Source organism: Danio rerio, chromosome 15 (genome assembly GCF_049306965.1).
Source record: "Danio rerio strain Tuebingen ecotype United States chromosome 15, GRCz12tu, whole genome shotgun sequence".
NCBI classification, from domain to species: Eukaryota; Metazoa; Chordata; class Actinopteri; order Cypriniformes; family Danionidae; genus Danio; species Danio rerio.
The window spans coordinates 31,105,935-31,128,604 of NC_133190.1; the positions used below are offsets into that span (position 1 = coordinate 31,105,935).

Below are 22,670 nucleotides of genomic sequence, written 5' to 3' on the forward strand. Positions count from 1 at the left end.
CAACTGGGGAGGAATGAAAGGTTTCATTTCCTGTCTTCCCAAGGCAACATATCATTCAGATCAGCAAAGTGCGACGAAGGTTGGGTGACAGACAGGAGAACAGAGGAATAGGAGGGAGGAGAGAAATACCAGGATTACAAACAGGTAGTAAAGAAAACAAATGTGAAAATGGGTTAACATGATCAAAATGCTTTAAAGAAGACACAAGACAACATTAATGAATAACTAAAACCTTGTGAATAGCTTTAAATTTAAAACAGTTACCATACAGTAATTTTCCTTCCGACCATATCTGATTTTGCTAATTAAGTCTACATGTTGCTCTGTTTCTTGTTTGCTGTTTATTCGTCACACCTTTATAGCCTGTTTGGAACATGGTATAACTGCCTGTGATGTTTATAAGGTATGATGTGATCTCTCCATTAGGTTTTCCAAGGAAACTTCAGCTTTCATTGAATGCCAACTTCACTACAACGCAAACCGAAACACGAATTAAGCTTGTTTAGAATGCAACTATTAAACCAAGATTTTGAGCCTGTGATGTAACGCGTGTGCAGCACCAGTTTAAGCGTGAGTTTTTTATACACACTTCATTATATGTGACAGGACGCTCCCACTTTCAGACTATTATGATGCATTTAGGACAGTTTGCTAAGGCTGTTAATTAAAGGTAATAATGATGATAATAAAACTCAAATTCAGATTATGACAAGCATTTTAGCTGTCCACACCAGACATGACATGACAGAAACATTTAATTTGTAGCAACATTCAGAAGTACAGAATAGTGCTCTACTTAGGACTAGCGCCAGACGGAATCTGCAGACTTTTTTGCTATTTCTGCGCAGAATTTTGTTAAAAATCTGCAGATTTATGCGGAATAATTTTGGTAGTATCATAACTAAAACCTTAATTTATGAACTAAAATTTCATACCTTTTGAACTTGATTTAATGTTTACAATGCAAATCCAATTAGATCCACTTTATTTGGTAAACAAAGCCAAGTCTGTCATATAATATATCTACTAAAAGACAGAAAATATTACTTTGCAAACTGTATTGTGAATAAATCATATGAATCATATGAATAAATTATAAGAGCATTTTCATAAATGGGTCAACAATATTACTCAAGTTAATTTTAAAATTGAATAAATATAAATTTACACACATTTACACAATTAAATAAACAGCATCAATGTTGGGCTAAAAATCTGCGAAAATCTGCGGAATTCTGCGCGCACAGATTCCATGTGGGCCTACTTATGACTACACAACATAGACAGGCTGCCGGTTTCAGTATGTCTATAAATGTCAAGTAATATGGTAATCAATTCTGGTAACATTCAACTGTAAATAAAGTAAATAATCAGCACCTGAGGTGATAATAATCATATTAGTTTTTGCTGTTGTTCAGTAGGACTGTACGTTTAATTGAAATCGTATCGAAAGCGTTTTTTTTCCTAAATCGCCTTACAGCATGATTTTCTCACAGTATGCTATTTGAACTGATCATAACTCAGCACTCCTCCACGTTGCTTCCTTTAGCATTGAACGCACTTTGCGCTCATGCTACTTTGTCGTTGCTTGCTTGCTGACCATCAACTGTTTTCTCAGAGGATGACAAACTAACAAAACTTTGCTGCAGTTCTGATACAAATTTTTATTTATCAACTGGGTAAACCTTGAATACATGTGTGCGTCACGCCCAATATGGGCACAAGCTGAGCACCTCCATTGGAAATTACGAACTTCCATGCACAAAAGACGTAAAATGTAAATGGCCTATTTCAAGGCAGCGTCACAAAGAGGTCTATGATCTATGCATGGCAGAACGTAATACGCAACTACTTCTGTCATGTGGTCAAACAGAACATTGGAACGGTTGACGGTGCGCACACACACTGTAGTCTATTTGTTTTGCCATAGGTCTGTTCTAGAGACAACTTATTACACCTTTACTTGGTGATTTTTATTTTATTGCCTTATGTCTGTTTTAGAGACATGTTACAGGTCTTTGTTAAGGATCTAATTGGTTCCCTTTGTTTCAGATTCATACTGTAAAATGTCTGTGTGTGTCAAAATCGTGATTACACTTGAAATCGCAATATTGTTCAAGAAAATCGTGATAGGTTTCTTTTGCCCATATTGCAAAGCTCTATTGTTCAGCCGCAATGTTGCAACAAATGTTGCACATCATTGTAGCAGATGGTTAGGACAAAAACTCCTTTTAACACAGAAAAGATAGCCTTAATACATGTATTAGGACACAATGTAAAACGTTAATCGTATAATACTGTATTACATTAAAAACTGCCCAATTTACTGTAAATGCAGTTATGAAAAATACATTAATGATCAAAAACGAGATGTTCAAAAGTTCTGCTGTTGCTGTGTTGCACTATAGCTGCATCCGAAATCGCATACTTCCTTAGTACCTTTAAATCACTATACAAGCAGAGTAGTATGTCCAAATTCACAGTATTTGAAAAACAGCAACGGCAAGGCAGTGGCGCAGTAGGTAGTGCGGTCGCCTCACAGCAAGAAGGTCGCTGGGTTGCTGGTTCGAACCTCGGCTCAGTTGGCGTTTCTGTGTGGGGTTTGCATGTTCTCCCTGCTTTTGCGTGGGTTTCCCCACGGTCCAAAGACATGCGGTACAGGTGAATTGGGTAGACTAAATTGTCAGTAGCGTATGAGTGTGAATGTGTGTGTGGATGTTTCCCAGAGATGGGTTGCGGCTGGAAGGGCATCCGCTGTGTAAAAACTTGCTGGATAAGTTGGCGGTTCATTCCGCTGTGGCGACCCCGGTTTAATTAAGGGACTAAGCCGACAAGAAAATGAATGAATGAAAAACAGCAGGTGCTATCCTTAATTCGAAAGAATTCATGAATGGGATTGAAGCAGCGCAACTGACATGGGTAGGTCACGTGATAATGAAAAATGGCAGATCAAGTACATCTAAATTCCATCAGCATTACTTGCATTCATACTATATAAAATGTACTTTTCTATAGTCGTGAAGTGCATTCAAATTCAATTGTAGTATCTACTTAACTAGTAGGCGATGGCTGCGCCCGAAATGGCATAATTCCCTACTATATACTACGTTAATAACTGTATGAGAGCTGAGTAGTATGTCTGAATTTATAATATTCGAAAAACAAGCAAGAAGTACCTGCTTAACCTACTACATCCAGCAAGATTCTGAAGTGCACAGCCAATGGACACTAACCTGTCACATGATGTCATGCAAGATAATTCGTTGAAAGGGAGTGAAGCAAGCAAATTGTAGGTCACGTGACAATGACAAATGGTCAGATACAGTATGTCTAAATTCCATCCATTCTACTCGCATTCATGTACTATATAAAATATACTTTTCTAATGATTGTGTAGAAAATTCTATTTCAATTGTAGTAACTACTGGAGTAGTAGGCGATGGCTAGGTCTAAAATTGCGTAACTCCTTTACTATATAGTATTTTAAAAATTGTGTGCAAGCTGAGTACTATGTCCAAATTCATAGTATTCAAAAAACAAGCAAGTACCTGCATAAACTGCTACTTTCGGTAAGATTCTAAAGTACACAGCCAATGGACACTACACTGTCCCATGATGCCGCACGAGAGAATTTATGAATGGGAGTGAACCAAGTGAAACGTAGGTCACATGATAATGTCAAATGTCAGATATAGTACATCTGAATTCCATACATACTACTCGCATGCATACTATATAGAAGATACTTTTCTAACGGTCGTGTAGTAAATACTAATTGAATAACTTCTTGAGTAGGAGGATATCTCGGATGCAGACTATTTCTATTTCTACTACAAGTGTTCTTTGTCTATTGGTAAATATAGAGTGTATCAATAAATTTACTGTTAGGTAAAAATACTTACATAGTTTCACACATGAACACAGCAAAATAGACCAATGAATGTCAATAACCCTAAGCCATTTTTTTTTAAACTTCTTTTAGGGTATTTGGGAATTCAGATGAACTCCACGGTTCCCTGCTTTTTAGTGACCTGTGCCAATATTGTAGTGCAAGTGAGATAAGCAGTATACCACTGAGAGAAGGAACTTTCTTGAGCTAATATCAGTGTGAAAGGTCAAACTGATAAGCTTAGAAAATCACAGAACAAAAACAGCAGAGCAAAAATATGAGGCGAGTAGGAGTGTGAGTGCAGACGGCCAGATAAAGAGATGGTGTGATGGTTGCAGGGGAGAGAGAGAGAGGGAGATGTGACAGGCTGTTTAATATAGATCCCCCAGTCTGATAAAATTGACAGGAGGTTCCCATTCCCTGTAGAGCAGCGACTCATAGGAAATTGCCAGAATGAAAAACAGAAAAAGGGAGGAAAGATTACGTGACTGACACAACTCATTACTATTTTTCTTCTCTTTTTTTAGGATTCGTTACTCAGCTTAAGAAGTATTTGAACGTGTTGTATTATATTTGGTGTGGTAACTTAATGATTAATGTAAAAAGGGATCCTGAGGGGTCTCTTTATTGCACTTCACATGGTGTGAATGCTGTAACTCAACACTGTGCGTATCTGAATTGAGTGCAGAGGAGTGTTTGTTCAGGCTCTGGGGTTCAGAGGCCCAGGCTTCACATACAATATATAGATTAGTGCTTGATGACAGAAGCACAACATTACAGCCTGTCACATGGCTCTTATTGCACCTCCAGATTCTGAGATGCATGTGACTCTCTGTGAACTGAAAACAGAATTTCGAATGAGTGGTTTTTGCATGGGGCGACACGGTGGTCCAGGGGTTAGCCTCACAGCAAGAAGGTTGCTGGGTCGAGTCCCAGCTGGACCAGTTGGCATTTCTGTGTGAAGTTTGCATATCTTTCCCATGTTAGCGTGGGTTTGCTATTAATTAAGTGGTAATTATATGTAATGATTGAGAATCATTATTTGCAAATTAAAAACCCAAAGATGATGCTGTTGATTTAAAAAATATCTGAGGTTAGAGATGAGAATGTAGTTTATGGCTTCAACATCACAGAGTACCAAAAGAACAGCAATTTTTGTTTAATGAAAATCTTTGCAACATTATTTGTATATATGTAACATTAATGTAACCTAAGTTTAATGCATAATTTAGAAATAATATTTTATGTAAACAAGGTAAATTTATCTAAATATTAAAAAAAATCACATTATTATTATTACAATTATTGAATTCAAACTAACTTGCTTAGTTAATGGTAGGTTTGGTTGAATTAAAACTAATAAATAACACTAGAATTGACTTCAGCATAAAGCATATGTGTTCAGAAATAGCTGGATTATTTAAAATGTGACTTTTTAAATTGTTGTTTTTTTGTGTGGTATTTGTTTGTACATGTCAAATGTTGCTAAAATATTTACATAAATATTAAACAACTAATGTAACATTATTTTTATTATTATTCGTAATATAATGCTTATTCCTAATATAATATAACATTATTATTATAATATATTTTATTATTATATACTTAAAAATCCAGACTAACTTGGTTATAAGTATAATTAACATCTAACACAATTTTTATATATATGTATTAATGCAGTTAAACAGTAGTATACATAAGTGTACATGTAAAATGCTCTTGAAATATATAGGTAAAAATTAAACTATGTATTAACAGTAAAAAATATTATTGTTGTTATTATAAGTATTATAATTACAAAAGACAACATAAAAATATGTGATTATAGTTGTTCAGCACCTTTAGTTCATTAAAAAAACACCAAAAGGGCGTAATTTCTTAGATGAGATTGAATTTGATCATTTAAGACACTAATGTAGCTGGATTAATTTCAGAGGTTTGATAATGTGTCTGTAAAACCAGAGGTCTTGTAGTTCACAATGTGGAGTTCTCTTCAGGGAATGGATGAGGAGGAAAAACTGATAGCACATGTTAATACCATGAGGAGAAGCTCCTCTGTGACATACTGTAAGTGTGTCTCTGTGTGTGTGTGTGTGTGCGCGCACATCATCAGTGAGCAAGACCTCATTTATCAGTGCCCAAACCCACCTGATAACAGACTCTCAGGAAGGAGTGTGGGATAAATGGGCTTTCTGAACCGAATACAAATGAATTAGCCTATAGAGATTATTCAACTGTAATCAAATTTACTCATTATTTTTATACCATGTTCTCTAAAAATTGCACTTTACAGTTTAAGAGTTTGGAGGCTGCATACTGTAAGTGTTTTTGAAAGAAGTCTATTTTTGCTGCATTGGTCTGATAACAAAATATAATCAAATATTAATATATAATAATAAAATTTAAATTAAATGTAACTTATTTTAAAGCTAAATTCTGTTTAATATATATATATATATATATATATATATATATATATATATATATATATATATATATATATATATATATGAAAGGGAATAAAGCTGTGGTCACACTGCACTTTTCACCCCATAGACTTTCATTTATACGCATGTGAACGTGGCAGACCGGAAATGCAAGCTTCTAAAGTTCAAGCTTGGTAAACTCTGACTTGTTAAATCGCATCACATAATTGCATGAGACCAACTGAAGATCAAAACGTAGCCTTTCTGTACAGAAATTTTAAATATGGAGCAATATCTTGCTTTCTCAATGTCTAATCATCTTGTTTTATCCTGCCGTTTTTTTTGCAGTGGCGTACGACAGAATTCAAACTCAAATAGATCAGGCTCTAGTGTGACCGCAGGTTAACCCTTCAACGTGCACTCCTTGAAAATAATTTTTTTTGGCCCACATTTTTTTGTATTGAATAATATACTGACACAACTCTGATGAAAAAAGTAACAAGCAATTCAAATAATAACGATAACCTATTGGTAAAAGGTCAACCAGGTGGTTATGATGCCTGTTAAAGGGCTTTAAGCTAAAAAAAATTTAGTTTGTGAGGGAAACTTCATGTTTAAGATTTATTGAAGTCAAATATATAATTTAATGCTAAAAAACTACAAATAGAAATGTAAAAAAAATTATAGAAATCCATAATCAGTAAAGACACACATCCATTATTAATACATATACCTTTATTTTATATCTCTAATAATTCATATATGTCTTTGTCCTATACATATTTTCTGTTAACAGTCTTGGAGACGTACATAGATCATAGTTAGACTTTATAAAGTACAATAGATTTTCAATACTTTGATAGACAGAAGAGTAAACTGTTGAGAAAGAAGAGGAAAAATCAGCACTGGACTTAAGCACACACATACAACCTTACACACTCACACACACACACACACACACATACAGACGCACAATATAGACTCAAGTCAAATTCATGCACACACACACTCACTCACTCTGACAGAACTGACCATGGCTTATTTATCTCTACCTCAAAGTACAGCTCAAACAGTCAGTTTGACAGGGAAAATCAACGTCCTCACATTTCCCATTCTACAAATTCAACGAGCACAGACCGCACAAACAGCAAGACTCACAAAATACACATGCACATACTTAGATGTCCAGTCACACCATTTTTTATGAGAAAAAAAAGGCTTGAGAATCGAGGCTGAAGCGTTTAAAACAAGCACATATTTGGTTTCTGCTACTTAGTGTAAAAATAAATATGTAAAAACAAATGCTCAAGCCCCTCTTGATGTTAGCCCCTTTCACACATAGAGTCTTTACAGGTCATTAAAATATAACTTAAACCATTAATTAATCAGTTTATGTTTAGGTGAAAGACGTGTGGCCTTTTTTTATACTCTTCATACGTCTACATAATGTACATGTGTGTTTGTCTACATAACATCACATCATACCATCATGTCATATATGCAAATATGCCCTCAAATACAGAAACTTCATTGGTTATTGTTGCGTTTGACTAATTAAAATAGTCAAAATGTGAATGTTGATAATAAAATGTCAAGTTTTGTTTAAAAACTTTTGGCATCGATGAGCTTCACAGTGATAAAGCGGCTGTTTTGTATGTGATTGTTTATTATGTATGAGTAGACATACAGTTTGACTATGTTGAGGTGCCAATTTTTAAGGTGATTTGATGTCTTATATTTACTTAGTATACAGTTACAACATCTGATGTTGGTGCACATGTATCTAAACATGCCATTGTGTCAACATATGCCCATACAATATAAAACACAACAGTATTTGATTATGCCAAACTGCGCGTTTATGTTTATATGCTTAGTTTTATGCTTATTTAATGCATATAATTTAAAGACATTGGCCCTAATCACCTTCCACATGTTTCATCCAAATACAGTTGAGGTCAGAATTATTACACCCCCTGAATTATTAGCCCCGCTGTTTCTTTTTCCCCAATTTCTGTTTAACAGACAAGATTTTTTCAGCACATTTCTAAACATAATAGTTTTAATAACTCGTTTCTAATAACTGATTTATTTTATCTTTGCCATAATGACATTAAATAATATTTGACTAGATATTTTTCAAGACACTTCTATACATTTGAAAGTGACATTTAAAGGCTCAACTAGGTTAATTAGCTTATCTAGGGAAGTTAGAGCAATTAGGCAAGTTATTGTATAATGATGGTTTGTTCTGTACACTATCGAAAACAAATATAGCTTAAAGGGGATAATAATTTTGACCTAAAAATGTTTTTTTAAATATTAAAAACTGCTTTTATTCTAGCCAAAATAAAACAAGACTTTTCCAGTAGGAAAAATATTATCAGACATACTGTGAAAATCTTCTTGCTCTGTTAAACATAATTGGGTAAATATTTAAAAAAGAAAAAAAATCATAGGGGAAGCAAATAATTCTGATTTCAACTGTAAATATGCAGTTTAACAGCACTGACAATTTCAGTTGACGATTTTTGGTCTTGATCACATTCCATATTTCTTATCCAAATGGATGAAGAAAACAGCGCAGTGTATGAAGGTAATTTTGCAAAGACTGACATCACAAAGTTTCTGTATTGTACTTCTGAATGTTATATTAACATTAAAAAAAGAACACTTGCCTATATGAAAAGCACAATTGTGTTTACTGAAAAGTAATTTACTTTTTAGATTTGTCTGTAAAAGGGGCTAATGAGAAGTTTGCAAGTGGTTGATTCAAAGAACAACTCTTATACTTTTACATTTGGTCCCATCCCTGTAAATGCTACATGTCAGTGGTAACTGGGTAGGCAGACAAAGAGTTCCAGTTGCAAAAAAGCATTATGTGAATTAAATGCCACAAATGTCCTACAAATAAATACACATATGCCCAACAGTCAGATCATATCCTCCAAAAGTAGGCTAAACACTTCAAATCTGTTACATATATATCTATTGGCATGGTGATCAAAGATGCACACACATTCACTCACACACACACAAACACACCTGTGCAATAAAACAAACTGAATAAAATGATTTGGTCCTTGCTTCTGTCATAAAAAATATTTCTCTCTGTAACAGTCCAACATTTACCCTTCCCACATCTGAAATGTAAAAAAAAAATTATATTTACCACATCTTAAAAAATAAAATAAAGGAAAAAAGACAGTATGTTCACAAGTATTGATGGATTCAGTCCCTCATCCACAAACAGCTTCTTTGAATTGCTGTCACAACAATAAAGAAACTAAATAAACACATAGTAATTTTTGGCCTTATGCAAATGCATGTCGTTTCAAAATATACTTGTAAGTGGTCACAAAACCATAACAATCTTTATATATTTAGATAGTATTTAAACAAATGATTGTAGAAAAACAACCCCTTAAAAACTGTATATCTTCATAAAGTAAACTGAACTTCAATGAACAGCTATACACTAACGTTCAAAAGACTAGGGTCGGTATGATTTTTAAAATGCCTCAACATTTATTTAACCAACAGCACAGGAATATTGTCAAACATTATTGCAATAAATTTTTTTTTATGTAATTTAAAATGTAACTTATTCCTGTGATGGAAAGGCTGAATTTACAGCAGTGTTCAGAAATCATTCTAATGTACTGATTTGATCTTACTGATCCCTAACTTGAACGGTAGTGTACATCTATTTAAAAATAGTGGATGGCAAAAAATACAAATGAAGCAACGGCTGTATTTGGAGACCTGGCCTCACCGTCACACAATACAGGTAGCAGACTCCTTTTGGGTGAGGTGTGAAGGGAGGTCGGCCGGGGCTCTTAAAGGGGCCACGGGTCCCCTGTGTTTGTGCTACATGTCCAGCAGAGGACCAAATGCATCACACGGCGTTGGTAATGACAATTGTGTCTCTCTGAGGGCCACTGGAGCCTGGAGCCTCGGGGGTAATACCCTTTAGCAGACGCTATGGGGGTAAGCAGTAAAATTTTTGGAGTGGTACAGCATGACACAAAGGATTTACATTATGAACTATGAAAATATTTAAGCTACAGAAGGGATTTACAGTGCTCAGCTTCAAAGAAGTGTCTTGGAGATTATGATAAATGAATCAAAGGATTTCATAATAAAGTGTTGTGTTGAAACTCTTTCACAGCGAAATAATAAACAGCTGTGAGCTAAGACTCAACTCTGTGAGACACATAATTACTCAGCTGAAACCTGACATGCTAAAGGTTATTGATACTGCAGGATGGAAGCTTGTTTCTGCCAAGGGATAAAAAAATGGCTTCTTATCTTACAGTTATCTTACATTTTCTCTCAGAGTTAGGAGTTTATACATCAGAATTCATGTATTTGTGACTTTAACCTTAGAATTGTAGGATTTACATCTATTGTTTTTAGTTTATCTTAAAAATCTGACATTGAACTCAGTTTATCTCTTAAAATTTAAATGTTTTCCTCTGAATTCTCGCAATTCTGACTTTTTTTTTTCAAGTTCATATATGGCAGTTCTGACATTTTACTCGGATGTCTTTATTTTTTAATATTCTAACTTACTGTATTTTACAATTCAGACTTTCCTCAGAAATGTGAGTTCATATCTTACAATCCTAACTTTTTCCTCAGAAATCTAAGTTTACATCTTTCAATTCAATTCTTTTCCTCACAGGTTTACATATCGCTATTCAGATTTAGTTGATTAAAAAATCAGGCTTGTGAAATTTGAAGTCTGAATCGTGAGATAAAAAGCTGCAAATGCGATTTTTAAGTTGTATCAGAATCAGAAACAAGCTTCCATGCTATCAGTTGCATCACAGAATCAAAAAATATCAATCTTGTCTAGTTTTTCGGCATCTGCCAACAAAACACTCTCAGTGTTACTGAATGCACGTGCTTTGACGCCCTTTGATGTCCATCTTCATGTCTCAAACTAAGTTCACAACATGATCAAGCTGCTGCCTTGCAGCATAATTGTGTTTGTGCTGTCGTAATGTATTTAAGTGTTATTATTATGTCTGTCTTGCTTATCTCGACTTGACAAGATACAGTAATGTATGTGTTTTGATGTTTTTGTCTGTCAAGGCTCACCTGTTGGAAGGTCCCTTTAGTGGTGACCAGATGGTAGACCATGTAGGAAGGCACACAGATGAAGGAAGAGACTCCAATACAGTAACCAAGGACCGTGGTCCAGAAAGGGTACAGGTAATCAAACAGCTTCACTTCAGGAGGGAATGCCAGGAAACTCACAATAATGAACTACAGCCATGAGACAATGAGGGAAAAACAAAAATGTCCTTTCACAAAACTGTATTTGCATAGTGAACATGCTGAGATCTGCCTAGGACAGATGCCTGAAGCACATCTAAAGTTTATTTAAGAGATTAAAGGGATAGTTCTCCTCTAAATTGAAATGTTGGCATCATATGCGCAACTTGTAAACATCTATGACTAACTTTGGAACAAGTAATCATAAAAAAGTGGTAACTTAAATAGAAATGCTAAAAAAAAGTATTAAAAATATGATGTTCTGTAAAAGAAAGTTATAAGGTTTTGGTTTGGAATGTCGTGAGAGTAGTAAAAAATTACTTTTTTTTTAAGAAACCCAAAACTTTCAGATTTTTACTTTTTAGCTCAAACAACAAAGTGTATACCAAAATCATGGGTGTGAATGCAAGGGAATACATAAATAAATAAAACATATACACTGAAAGCAAAATGCTTGGTAAATTACTTAAGGCATAAATTATGTATGTAATAGACTGACCAATAGGAAGCAAGGACAGATGGCTATCCAGCAGACCCTCCAGAACAGACCAGGGGCGAAGCCAAGCATCAGCTGTACATCATTGCAGAAACGTGTTGTCCCTGCATACATTTCACAAACACACTTAGAGCACAATGCCTGAAGCGGCATATCAGATTAGCAAACTATTGAAGCACAGGATAAAACCTTGGGACTTATAGACGCTGGGTGAATAAGAAAGAACAGATGGACAATAGTAGAGTATAAAGCAACAGAAGTGGCTAAACAGTTTTATGCTTGCACATTTTGACTCTCCCTGCAGCGATGGCTGAAAATCAGATTTTCATAGACCCTCATGGGAATTAAGCTAAAGAGTGGAGAGGCCAAAAGAAATATAAATGACACATGCTAGGAAGTTCAACAGCGATGCTCATAATTATTTTGAAGTCTTGAAGATTTTTGAGGCAGCTGAGGGAATATGACTTATCATACAATCCCAAAGGTCTCTAAGGGAGGATCTCGTCTAGACAGTTTATTAAGAAACTACAGATAAGTTTGTTTGCTTTATCAAACCAGCATGAAGACCAGTGGCACAATAAAATGAAGTTAAAGTGATATTTAAGATGACTTAACTGGATTCCAATACATACCATAGAACCAGGAAACAGCAATAACCTCAAGGAAGACAACGGTGATAACAGCGGGGCCTGTGGCGTACTCCTCAAATAGTTTAACAACAAACGCACCTCCCTACAAACACATTACCTCAGTATTAAAAAGAATGATAATAATGTGCAGAGTTTGTAAAACGGCATATTATTTTGGTAAATTTCCAAATGATGTCTCTGGATAATGTTTAAAGCCTTTAGGAAAATCTTCCAAAGCAAAACAACACTCACGTAGGTTAGAGTGGAGAGGGCACCCAAATAACAGACACACACCAGGCCAAGCACAAACCATTCTCTCCTCCTGGCCAACAGGTGGGGGAACTCGTCCAACATGGCTGTAATTACCCCTTCCAGACCTGCAAACTGCAGCAAGAGGCAGGGGATGACAGAAAAGTAGGTCAAAGACCCACTGAACCAGTGCAATGTTTAATCCAAATAATGCTCCTTAAGGTAGAGCAAGCACTAACTCAGTGGCTTCTGACAGGGACAAACATGATAATGAAGCAGAAATAGACTACATATGGAGTTATGTCTTTTGCAGACTGTAGTGTAACTTCATTGTGTGTGAGGTCAACAGAGGGACGGGAATGGGTTAAGTATGCAAGCTGAAGACATAATGTAATGAAACACTGTTGAGAATACATTGTGCTACATCCAGAGACAGTGAGCTGAGTAAACAAAAGGAAAAACTCATTCATTAAGGTCATTGGGTAGTATTTCAAGAAAGACAGAAGGAAAGACTGACCGTGCTGTCCAGCCCCAGCATAATTATCATGAGAAAGAATATGATGGCGAAGAATGTTGCAGCTGGCATATTGGCAATAGCCTCAGCATAGATGATGAAGAGCAGACTGGGACCTTAGAATTAAAAAAATAATAATTAGAAATAATTTGATAGGAAAAGACCCATAAAGAAAGGATTAAAAAAAATATGGCTCACCAGCATCCTTGGCTACAGTCTCCACTCCTTGTTGGCGCATCTCTGCCATGTATCCCAGTACGGTGAAAATCACAAAGCCTGACAGGAAACTGGTCAAACAGTTAACCGAGCTTGTGATCAAAGCATCCCTGCAAATCAAAGAGACACAGATACATTAATTAAGGATTTTTAACATGACAGAAAAGTTTTCAATATTGGTATTTTTTTATTCAATTGGCCAGGGAATTTTTATAGCGTGGTTGCTAGGGCATTGTCATGATGTTTCGAGCGGTTGGTGATATTCTGGTTCCAAAGTAAGTCTGCATAATTTATTTCCCAACTGTTCATTCTAAAGCAGCTTAGAGTGGTAACTGCACTCATCTTTTGGCTGTAGTCTGAACCGTGCTGTAAAGAGCAGTGTAATATACTTGTAGTAAAATTCTTTAGGTTATCCTTATGCTAGTATATAATAACAAGATTTGCATTTGGAAAATACAAGTATTCTCTTATTCTGCACAATTCTGGTCCAGAGCAGACACAACAGCACAGAGATGACCATCTGTCAGGCCAGACCACAAAATGTATCTTGCGGCACATTTAACAAACTAAATATATTCAATATTATTAAAAGAATGTATTCTAGTATTAAGAGTTTGATGTTTAATATAAAGAAGTCACATTATATAAATGTTTAAATAAAATGCAGACATGCCGTCTATGCAGGATGACAGATGAAATGTAAAGATTCAGCTATTTTTTTAAAGGGTCACAAAACACCCAAACACATTTTTTTGAGATGCTCGTATATGTGTCCCACTCTGCTAAAATTATTAGGACACATATATATTTCACAAAAAAAAAGAAAGTTGGTTGTTTTTTGCGTTATTTCAAGCAAATTCGTTCTTCCAGTTTGAAAAGAAATTTTGAAGCTGCGTCACAGAGATGAGATTCTTGTGTAAATTCCAGCATGTAGACTGGATGTCTGTACAGGCGAGTACAACGTGACGTCTTTGATCTTTCAGTATTAATTCATGAGAAAGACTTGGTTTCGGACCAATCAGCGTGTTCTATTGTGAATGGAATGGAACTTCATTAATAAGCAAGATAGCTTCGAAGACTTGTTTTTTCCTGTTACAGTGTTCAGATGGCAGAGATCGTCAGTGTTGTCATCAGTGTTGTGTTTATAAATATGCTGCAACAAAGGTTTTATTTTCAATTCTCTGCTATGAAAGCACAGCTGGACTCACGTGTGGATTACAGTGTTCTGCTAACATGCAACAAAAATACGTTTGTTAGGAACCTTTTTTACCCGAGAGCTTTTTACATCTGAAAATGGAGAAATCCGGATTTGCCACTCATCTTCTTTTAAAAAAAGATGCGTTTCCAGTTTGTGTTTATTGCCCTGTCTCTACAGATTTGGTAAGTGTGTGATCAGTGTTCTTTGTTTATCTTTATTCAGATGCCACAGTTAGTTTGTGTCATCAGCAGTACTCTTTCAGTTTTTTAAGACATACCTTACTAACAAAGTTACTAAGTTTGCAGTACATTAATATAGTTACAATATTGTGGACTGAAAGATCCGCCGTAAATGCTGTTCTATGAGTGTAAACACGTAAAGACCTTAATCAAATTATTACCAGCGTGTAGAATTTTTGCCGCATTTTGTGACAAGATAGTCTATACACACACGGCTTTCTGACACTACTTACCGAATGCATCTAAGTTATTGAGAAATGTTTTTTTTTGTTCCTATTCGTAGTGCGGTATCAAACATTACATTAAAACTACACTCTACCAGTAGTTCCTCGCATCCAGTATCTTGTTTTTTATGTGGGGGCATGCATGAAAAGTTCCTGAATGAAAGTGCTCTGTAAAAATTAGCGTGTGCTCGAACAGAAACTCCCATTTTAATGCAATCCCTTTCCTCTTTCGCCACTTGACACTCCCACCTAAACAGAGTTGCTATCACCCATTTCCTGACTTTTTTTAAACTAGAGGTGTAAAAACACCCTGCTGAGACAGGGAGGTTTCATAGCCCTTTAAAAGAAGAGAACCCATTTAACATGTCACACCCTAACTACCTATTCCACTGGAAAGTCAAGACACCGAATAAAGCTGCATGCTTCAACACACTTCAGTGGCACTTTCAGGGAAAGTTAAAATAAATAACATTTTAATGATAGCAAATACAACTATTAATATATTAGTGTTAACAATATTTAAATGTTAAGACGTATTAATATATGTGGGTTCAAGTTGTCAAAACTTAATAGAAACAGGCAAAAAGATTCAAGGAGGAAAAACAACAACAGAGCAGAGTGAATAAAGATCATATTTTAAGCTAAAGTTTGTGATAACATAACTTCAGATCGGATAAAAGAAAATGACAGAGGTATGAATGTGAGCCAGGTGTACTTGTAGCAGTTGTTATGAAAGGGATTGTAGCTGGCAAAGGCCAGGAGAACACCAAAGCCTGGACCCAGAGAAAAGAAGATCTGTGCAGCTGCATCAAGCCAAACCTGAAAAAAAAAACACAGATAGAGTGATTTGTCTGTAAAGATTTTCATTCATCCATATCATACCTGACAGAAGGCAAGAAATACGTGTTTTACAGGAGGAAGACAGTCACAGCAACCCAAACAGATTGTGAAATATCTTACAATTCTAAATGGTTGATTTAGTTTCCACTCACTGTAGTGGTTAGAAGTTTTTTCCAATCAGGTTTCAGGTAGAAGACAACTCCTCTCCATGCTCCTGGCAGGGTGGCCCCTCTTATCAACAGGATCAGCAACACCAGGTACGGGAAGGTAGCCGTTACCCAAACTACCTATCAGAGAGAGTCATAAAGAATGTTTTAACAGAAGGTCTATTTGTCCAATTGGTAAACAACAGGTTAACTCAAGGTTTATAATTTCTTCCCCTTGAGGTTTCCAGAACATCATACCTTGCCAGAGGTCTTGACCCCCTTCCAGATGCTGAAGTAGACAACAGTAAAGATGAACAAAAGACAAAGGGCTAGCTGCCAGCTCACCCAGCCCAGTTGATGAAGACCAGGAGATAGATGAACCTGCAACACCTGCCGGCTAAGGACAAGAAAGAAGTTGGTTTGCAGTTTATCAAGGTACACTAAAATAGCAGTACAGGGATGTCCAAACCTGTTCCTGGAGGGCCATTGTCCTGCATAGTTCAGTTATATAGCCATAATTAAACACACATGAATTAACTAACCTAGACCGTCAGACTTGTGTTGGAGGTGGTTGGAGCTAAGGTCTGCAGGAGCTTGGCTTTCAAGGAGCAGGACTGGACACCCCTGCTTTAGAACATGGGTGCTGTTTCTGGAGATCAGTCTTTTTGTAAAGTTCAGCATCAACCCTGATCAAACACAAGTAACCCAAGCTACCCTAAGATCAGACGTTATATCTCAATACAGGCAGATGAGAAAGACTATCACTTACCATTGGAAAATGCATTATGTTAACTTGGTCACATGAAGCACATCTTAGCTAATCACATAATGACCTCTGGTCTCCTTCCCTGCACATAGCCATAGATTCAGCATTTGCATTATTCTTTATGCTTTTTTGGTTAATTGTTGGATGCTTGCCCTTTTATATGCTTTTTAATATCATACTTGATAATTACAGAAAAGTGTGTTTGACCAGCATTGTAGGAACTATATAAGTGCATTAACAAGAGTGGGCACCCCTGTTGCAGAAGTACTATCAAGAGATAGTGCTGTCAAAGAACAATAAAATAAAAGCCAGAACGTCAATCTAACTGCATAGGAAAGGATTGATGAGTAGTAGACAGTTATATAAGTACAGGGAGTACTGTATGCGAAACAGGAAATCTCAACTACACATAAATGAAAGCAATCAAAAAACCAACAAAAAACAAAGCCTTTAAATCTCTCCTAAAGCAGTGTATACACAGACTTAATCCCCCATGTCTTTTCGAGAGAGTAAACACATTCTCTTTCAAACCCAAGAGTCTCTCAAAGGTTCAAGAAGCCTGGTGGAGGCAAAGTTCTCATTTAGTATCCCCTTCAACCTGGACTTGGCACTTTTACGCACTTACATGCACTTACACATAAAACTCTTCAGCGGGAGAGATTGAGTTGTTGGTCCAGGAGACATTTAAGTCAGTGGACAGGTAGTGGGTGCAGTTGGGAGTGTTCCATCGGTTGTTGCAGGTGGTCCAGGGCAACGTGGCTCGAAAAGAGGACAGGAGATAGTAGAGGGCCCAGGCCATTATGGTATTATAGTAGAAGGCAATGTAGAGTGCAATAATGCAGATGGCAAAGCCTATACCTGTAAAAGAACATAAAACACTTGTCATGCAAATACAAAACTTTCGTTTAAAGCACCGTCTATTCTGTAGTAAGTGACATTTAGGACAAAGTTCCATTTACATAAAATCAGGTTTCTTAAGCATGTGGCATTTTACCAGGTAAATGTGACAATTTCCATAACAGAGTCCCTGCTATCAACAAAGAGAGAGCGGAATTGGTAAGAAGTTTAGGAGAAGGTCAAGGGAGACTGTACTATCAGCCCAGCACATGTCAGTCTGTCATTATCTATCTGACCCCTAACCTGGGTCCTCTGTCTTAAAAGTCTTAAAGTCTTGTGAAGCAGACCAGTCTTACCCTTGAAGATGGGGCAGACGTGTTTCCAGATGGAGATGCACCCACTGCGGTGAAACTGGCCCAAAGCCAGTTCCATGTAGAACAGTGGCACACCCCCAAACACAGCCATCAGAAGATACGGCAAGAGAAAGGCACCTGAAGTACAAAGATTTAGACAGGAAGTAAAACTTAAAACTTCACGATTCCATTGCATTGGTTTTAACACATCCTGAAAGCACTATTATACCTACAAAAAGGGCATAAAGGATGCTAACATACACAAGATGTTCTTGTTCAGACAAGCCCCCAGTGCTTGATTAAAGCTTTGCGTGCTTTTGACTTGAACACTAGATAGCTGTTGATTGAGCGGCAGTGAGCCAGATTATTAAACAATATGAGAAAGTCCAACCCTCGAGAGCCACAATTAATGGTTGTTGGTTGCGCTGAGCGGGTAGCTCTATCTTTCATGCACTCCCCTTGCATGGTGAAACAGGAAATTACAAAGATTTTATTATTTCAAATCCAATGAAAGGAGACTAAAGCCTGTTTGTACTGACGAGGCAAGCTGGATCACACAAAGAGTGGAGACAACAGCAGAGTTCACCATTGTCTGTTTGTTATTTTTAAGCAAACAGTACCTAGTTGATCTTGTCTCAAAGACGGAAGTCTTTCTTTAAATGGCATGCAACACAGTATCTGTTTAGCTCCTCTAAAGCCATCACACTTATCTGTCTAAGTGCGGCCTATAGCTTAAGTGGCACTTTTGCCTAGTGTTCTGACCTCTTCACATTTGACCTTACCCCCTCCATTTTGGTAGCAGATGTAGGGAAAGCGCCACACATTGCCCAGGTCCACTGCATACCCGATGACCGACAACAAGAAGTCCATCTTTTTGCTCCAGGTCTCCCTAGGTGGATCAAGGCTCGTCTGTTGGACCACCAGAGTCCTAAATGTTCCAGGGGTATTGACCCTGTCCGTCCCAGTGCCCGCACCTTCTTTGGGGCTTTGAGGAGATGTACTGCGATAACCATTGGAGACTTGCCCAGGCCCAGAGCCAGATTTCTGATCCTTCTCCGGAACGCTATCCACAACCAGCCTGCCGTTCTCTTGAGACTCCGGCACTTTCTGCTGCTCTCCCCCGTACTCTTGATTCATCATCATCGACTCTTTCATATCCATGGTGAGGACTGCTGTTAGGGTTGAGATGGTGGTCCTCTTGCACTGACTGATATCGTGCCCATGAGGGGATAGAGAGCCTGGAGAAGGGGGTTAAGGGGTGGAACAGAGTGGGCTGGGATGGAGAGAGCAAGGAGAGTGTGACCAGTCCTTAACCTGTACGTTTTAACAAACTCAAAACAAGGAAATACTGCTCAGGCTCAGCTACAAAACACACACACAAAAAAAAAGGTGGGGGGGGGGTGGGGGGGGTCAAATGTAGCCTGAGGGAATTTAACTAGAGTTTACCCGTCATTCTTATAAGTGTTCTTAAAAAATTACGCATTATCTTTGGCAGAAAAAACATGTTCTGCAATATATCAGCAGATTTAAATTAAATACACCCTTACAACAAGGGGCTGAAGCTGTAAATCACTGAACACTGTACACGAAACAGCAACATTAAGCCTTAGGAAGCTGCCGATGCAACAGTTTATTCTCTTTTTTTTATGTGACACTATTGCAACTACAAATAAAAGTGTCAAATGTGTCAATTCCTGACACTATTGTAACAACAAATAAAAAAAAAATGTTACAAAAAGATGTTAATTCTATAAAATATACACTTGCACAACATTTACTCTCCCAAATACTATTTATGTTCATTTATTTAAGTTTATTTATGTGAAACTAAACTTTACTTACAACTATATATTTGTGACTATAGAAAAGAAAGAATAAGTCAAACAAATTTAACACTTGTTGATCAGGACCAATCAGTACACCAATAATCAACAATAAATTATATAGAATTTGTCAAATAAAATAAAATCATAATCTAGAGGGTAATTTACTTGCAGCAAGAGCATCAGTTTCTGCATAGCGTTCTCTCTCTAGAAGCAGGTGAGTGCAGCATGTGAGAAGATATTAAGGCAACTACTATTAAAAACAGCCTAATGATCTAGATGTCAAGAAAGAAAATAAAAGAGAAACACTGTTTTTCCTCTGCTTGTCTTTGTCCTACTATTGCATAATTATTAACAGGGGTATTTTTCCCGCCAAACATGTTTATTATTTATTCAAAGTGAATCATTTGTTCCTCTAAGACACATTTTGAAAAAAATAAAAATAGTATTAATGCTGACTGTGGAGAAGGTGGAAAGCGTTCCGCACTATTAAAATCAGACAAAAGGTGAAATGTTCAAATGTTTGTGCATATGCAGCATGGCAAATTATCAATACAATTAATTTGTATGTAATAGCTGTATTGTCAAGAAGTCCATGTGCAGGAAAATTATGATCAGGCATTTTTTTAAATGTGGAACAATTAAAGTTAACTAAAGGAACAAGGACAAGCAAGTTCATTTATCATGCCGTATTATCAGTTATTGAATGAGAAAACAAAATGTAACCATTTGGGAGCTGCCACCACACACCCTTCTCATTAAAGCATGGCGAGAAGAAAAGATAACATTGAATTACAAGTTTTACGTAGGATCGGTTTCTGCACAAAGATTATCTGATTTGGCAAACTGCCCATTTTCTTTATTATTTATTGCCGCATCTCTCAGCTACTTTCTATCCATTTTTCCTTGCACACACTAAATCAACCTCTCCGTTACTCACTAAATCAACCCCCTCAAAATTGAACATCTTAAACATCCCGGCTCATTTCCCCCTCCAGGTCAAGATCAAGTTTGTTCATTTACTAGGATCAAAAGATAAAACCAATAATCCACAATCTTCATTATTACACATCTGATGAATGTTACACAACATGAATGTCAAATGAAATATAATCAACATGAATTAGTTTTATTAGCCATAGATATCAAGATAAAAGACTTCCCCCCTATTACAGCACATTAGACTCAATTAAAACTAGATTAAAATGAGCTGCAGAACTGGACTTGCACATTTTAATAAACTTGTCAAAGTACTAATCAGACTCAGAAATCTGCATAAAAACGTATTAATAAAAATAAACAGCACACACATGCACACTCTAGTTACACATGCAGTCGCGTACAGACACACACAAGCTAAGACTTGCCACCCAAAACCATTGGTTAACACACGCAGAGCCACAAACACCATGCACAGGGCAACCCTACCGTGCTGCGGTTGAGCAGTTCTGTGGGGGTCTGCGTTTGGGTGGTGACCAACACCGTCCCGGCACTTAAGACACGCCCCTTTCACCCCTGCTCTCTCTCTCTCTCGCTGTCTCTCTCTCTCTCTCTTGCTTACTTTATCCTCCTCTACTTGTTCTTCTTTCTAGCAGAGAGTCTTTAACTTGCTTCGTGGTCGTCAGCCTAAGGCGCTTCAGATGTAGACACATAGAACGAGGCTCTGTGATATAATTATGAGCCCTGCTACCAAACATCTGTTCACGCAAAAACACACACAAACAAAAAAGCATGAATGGAGAACTCCAGCCCTCATCACATTATGCACATCCACATAGTATTTATTTGTGGTGAAAGAAGGCCTGACCTACATTCTCAAAATCCTACTAAGATATTTAGACACCTAAATCTACGTCAGGTTTTAGGTGACTAGCTGTTAGTTTGATCCTGTACGATATCTTTATTGCTGATGACAGTTAAAAGTTTGGACACACCTACTGACTCTTTAAAAATATATATATTTTTGAATAATAGTTACAACATAAAACGATGGAAAGCAAGAAGAAAGGTTTAAAATATTTTTATGTAATGTTTAATTAGTTCCTTTTTCTGAGCACTTGTTGCCTGTTTACACACTATTTCTCTTTCTCCCTCTGTCTATATATTTTTTTTCTTTTTTAATATTTTCCAAATGATGTTTAACAGAGCAAAGAAATTTTCACAGTATGTCTGATAATATTTTTTTTCTGGAGAAAGTTTTATTTGTTTTATTTTGGCTAGAATAAAATCAGTTTTTAATTTTTTAGAAACCATTTTAAGGTCAATATTATTAGCCCCTTTAAGCTATAATTTTTTTTTAATAGTCTACAGAACAATTCGTAAATATACAATAACTTGCCTAATTACCCTAATATGCCTGGTTAACCTAATTAACCTAGTTAAGCCTTTAAATGGCACTAAGCTATATAGAGGTATCTTGAAAAATATCTAGTCAAATATTATTTACTGTCATCAGATAAAATAAATCAGTTATTAGAAATTAATTTTTAAAATAAATAGGGGGCTAATAAATCAGGCGGACTAATAATTCTGACTTCAA

The 22,670-nt window shown here is 36.5% G+C and overlaps 2 protein-coding genes across 9 annotated transcripts in view; both read right to left on the reverse strand.

Moving 5' to 3' along the window:
• Positions 1-7,033: 7,033 nt before the first annotated feature.
• On the reverse strand, positions 7,034-21,591 carry slc6a4a (solute carrier family 6 member 4a). 4 transcript variants are annotated; one of them, XR_012390570.1, is made up of 15 exons: positions 21,560-21,591; positions 19,091-19,581; positions 18,312-18,446; positions 17,744-17,976; positions 16,611-16,749; positions 16,359-16,493; positions 16,082-16,185; positions 13,688-13,815; positions 13,493-13,605; positions 12,979-13,110; positions 12,730-12,829; positions 12,101-12,201; positions 11,425-11,592; positions 10,094-10,300; positions 7,034-9,461 (listed from the first exon to the last, which is right to left on the reverse strand). XR_012390570.1 is itself a non-coding variant. In XM_073923242.1 (13 exons), exons 3-13 carry the CDS (start codon positions 17,800-17,802, stop codon positions 10,217-10,219), a joined length of 1,263 nt encoding a protein of 420 aa, XP_073779343.1. In that variant the 5' UTR covers positions 17,803-17,976; positions 18,312-18,446; positions 19,091-19,513; the 3' UTR covers positions 7,034-10,216.
• blmh (bleomycin hydrolase) overlaps positions 19,091-22,670 on the reverse strand; it is a 60,084-nt gene continuing 56,504 nt past the window's right edge. For 3 of the 5 annotated variants that reach the window (XR_012390392.1, XR_012390389.1, XR_012390390.1), the window contains one exon: positions 21,728-21,828. The gene's annotated coding sequence lies outside the window, so the exon portion shown is untranslated. Of the gene's footprint in view, positions 19,547-21,559; positions 21,829-22,670 lie in introns of those variants that run through there. The other 2 variants (XR_012390388.1, XR_012390387.1) reach the window with 2 other exon arrangements.

Excerpts from the sequence above, each read along its gene's own strand:
- slc6a4a (XM_073923242.1), bottom strand. The coding sequence starts at position 17,802 with ATGTCTCCTGGACCAACAACTCAATCTCTCCCGCTGAAGAGTTTTATG. Across the intron at positions 13,606-13,687 it reads GACTGTAGCCAAGGATGCTG|GTCCCAGTCTGCTCTTCATC; the intron begins GTGAGCCATATT and ends TTTAATTCTAAG. Across the intron at positions 13,111-13,492 it reads TGCTGGGGCTGGACAGCACG|TTTGCAGGTCTGGAAGGGGT; the intron begins GTCAGTCTTTCC and ends CTCTTGCTGCAG.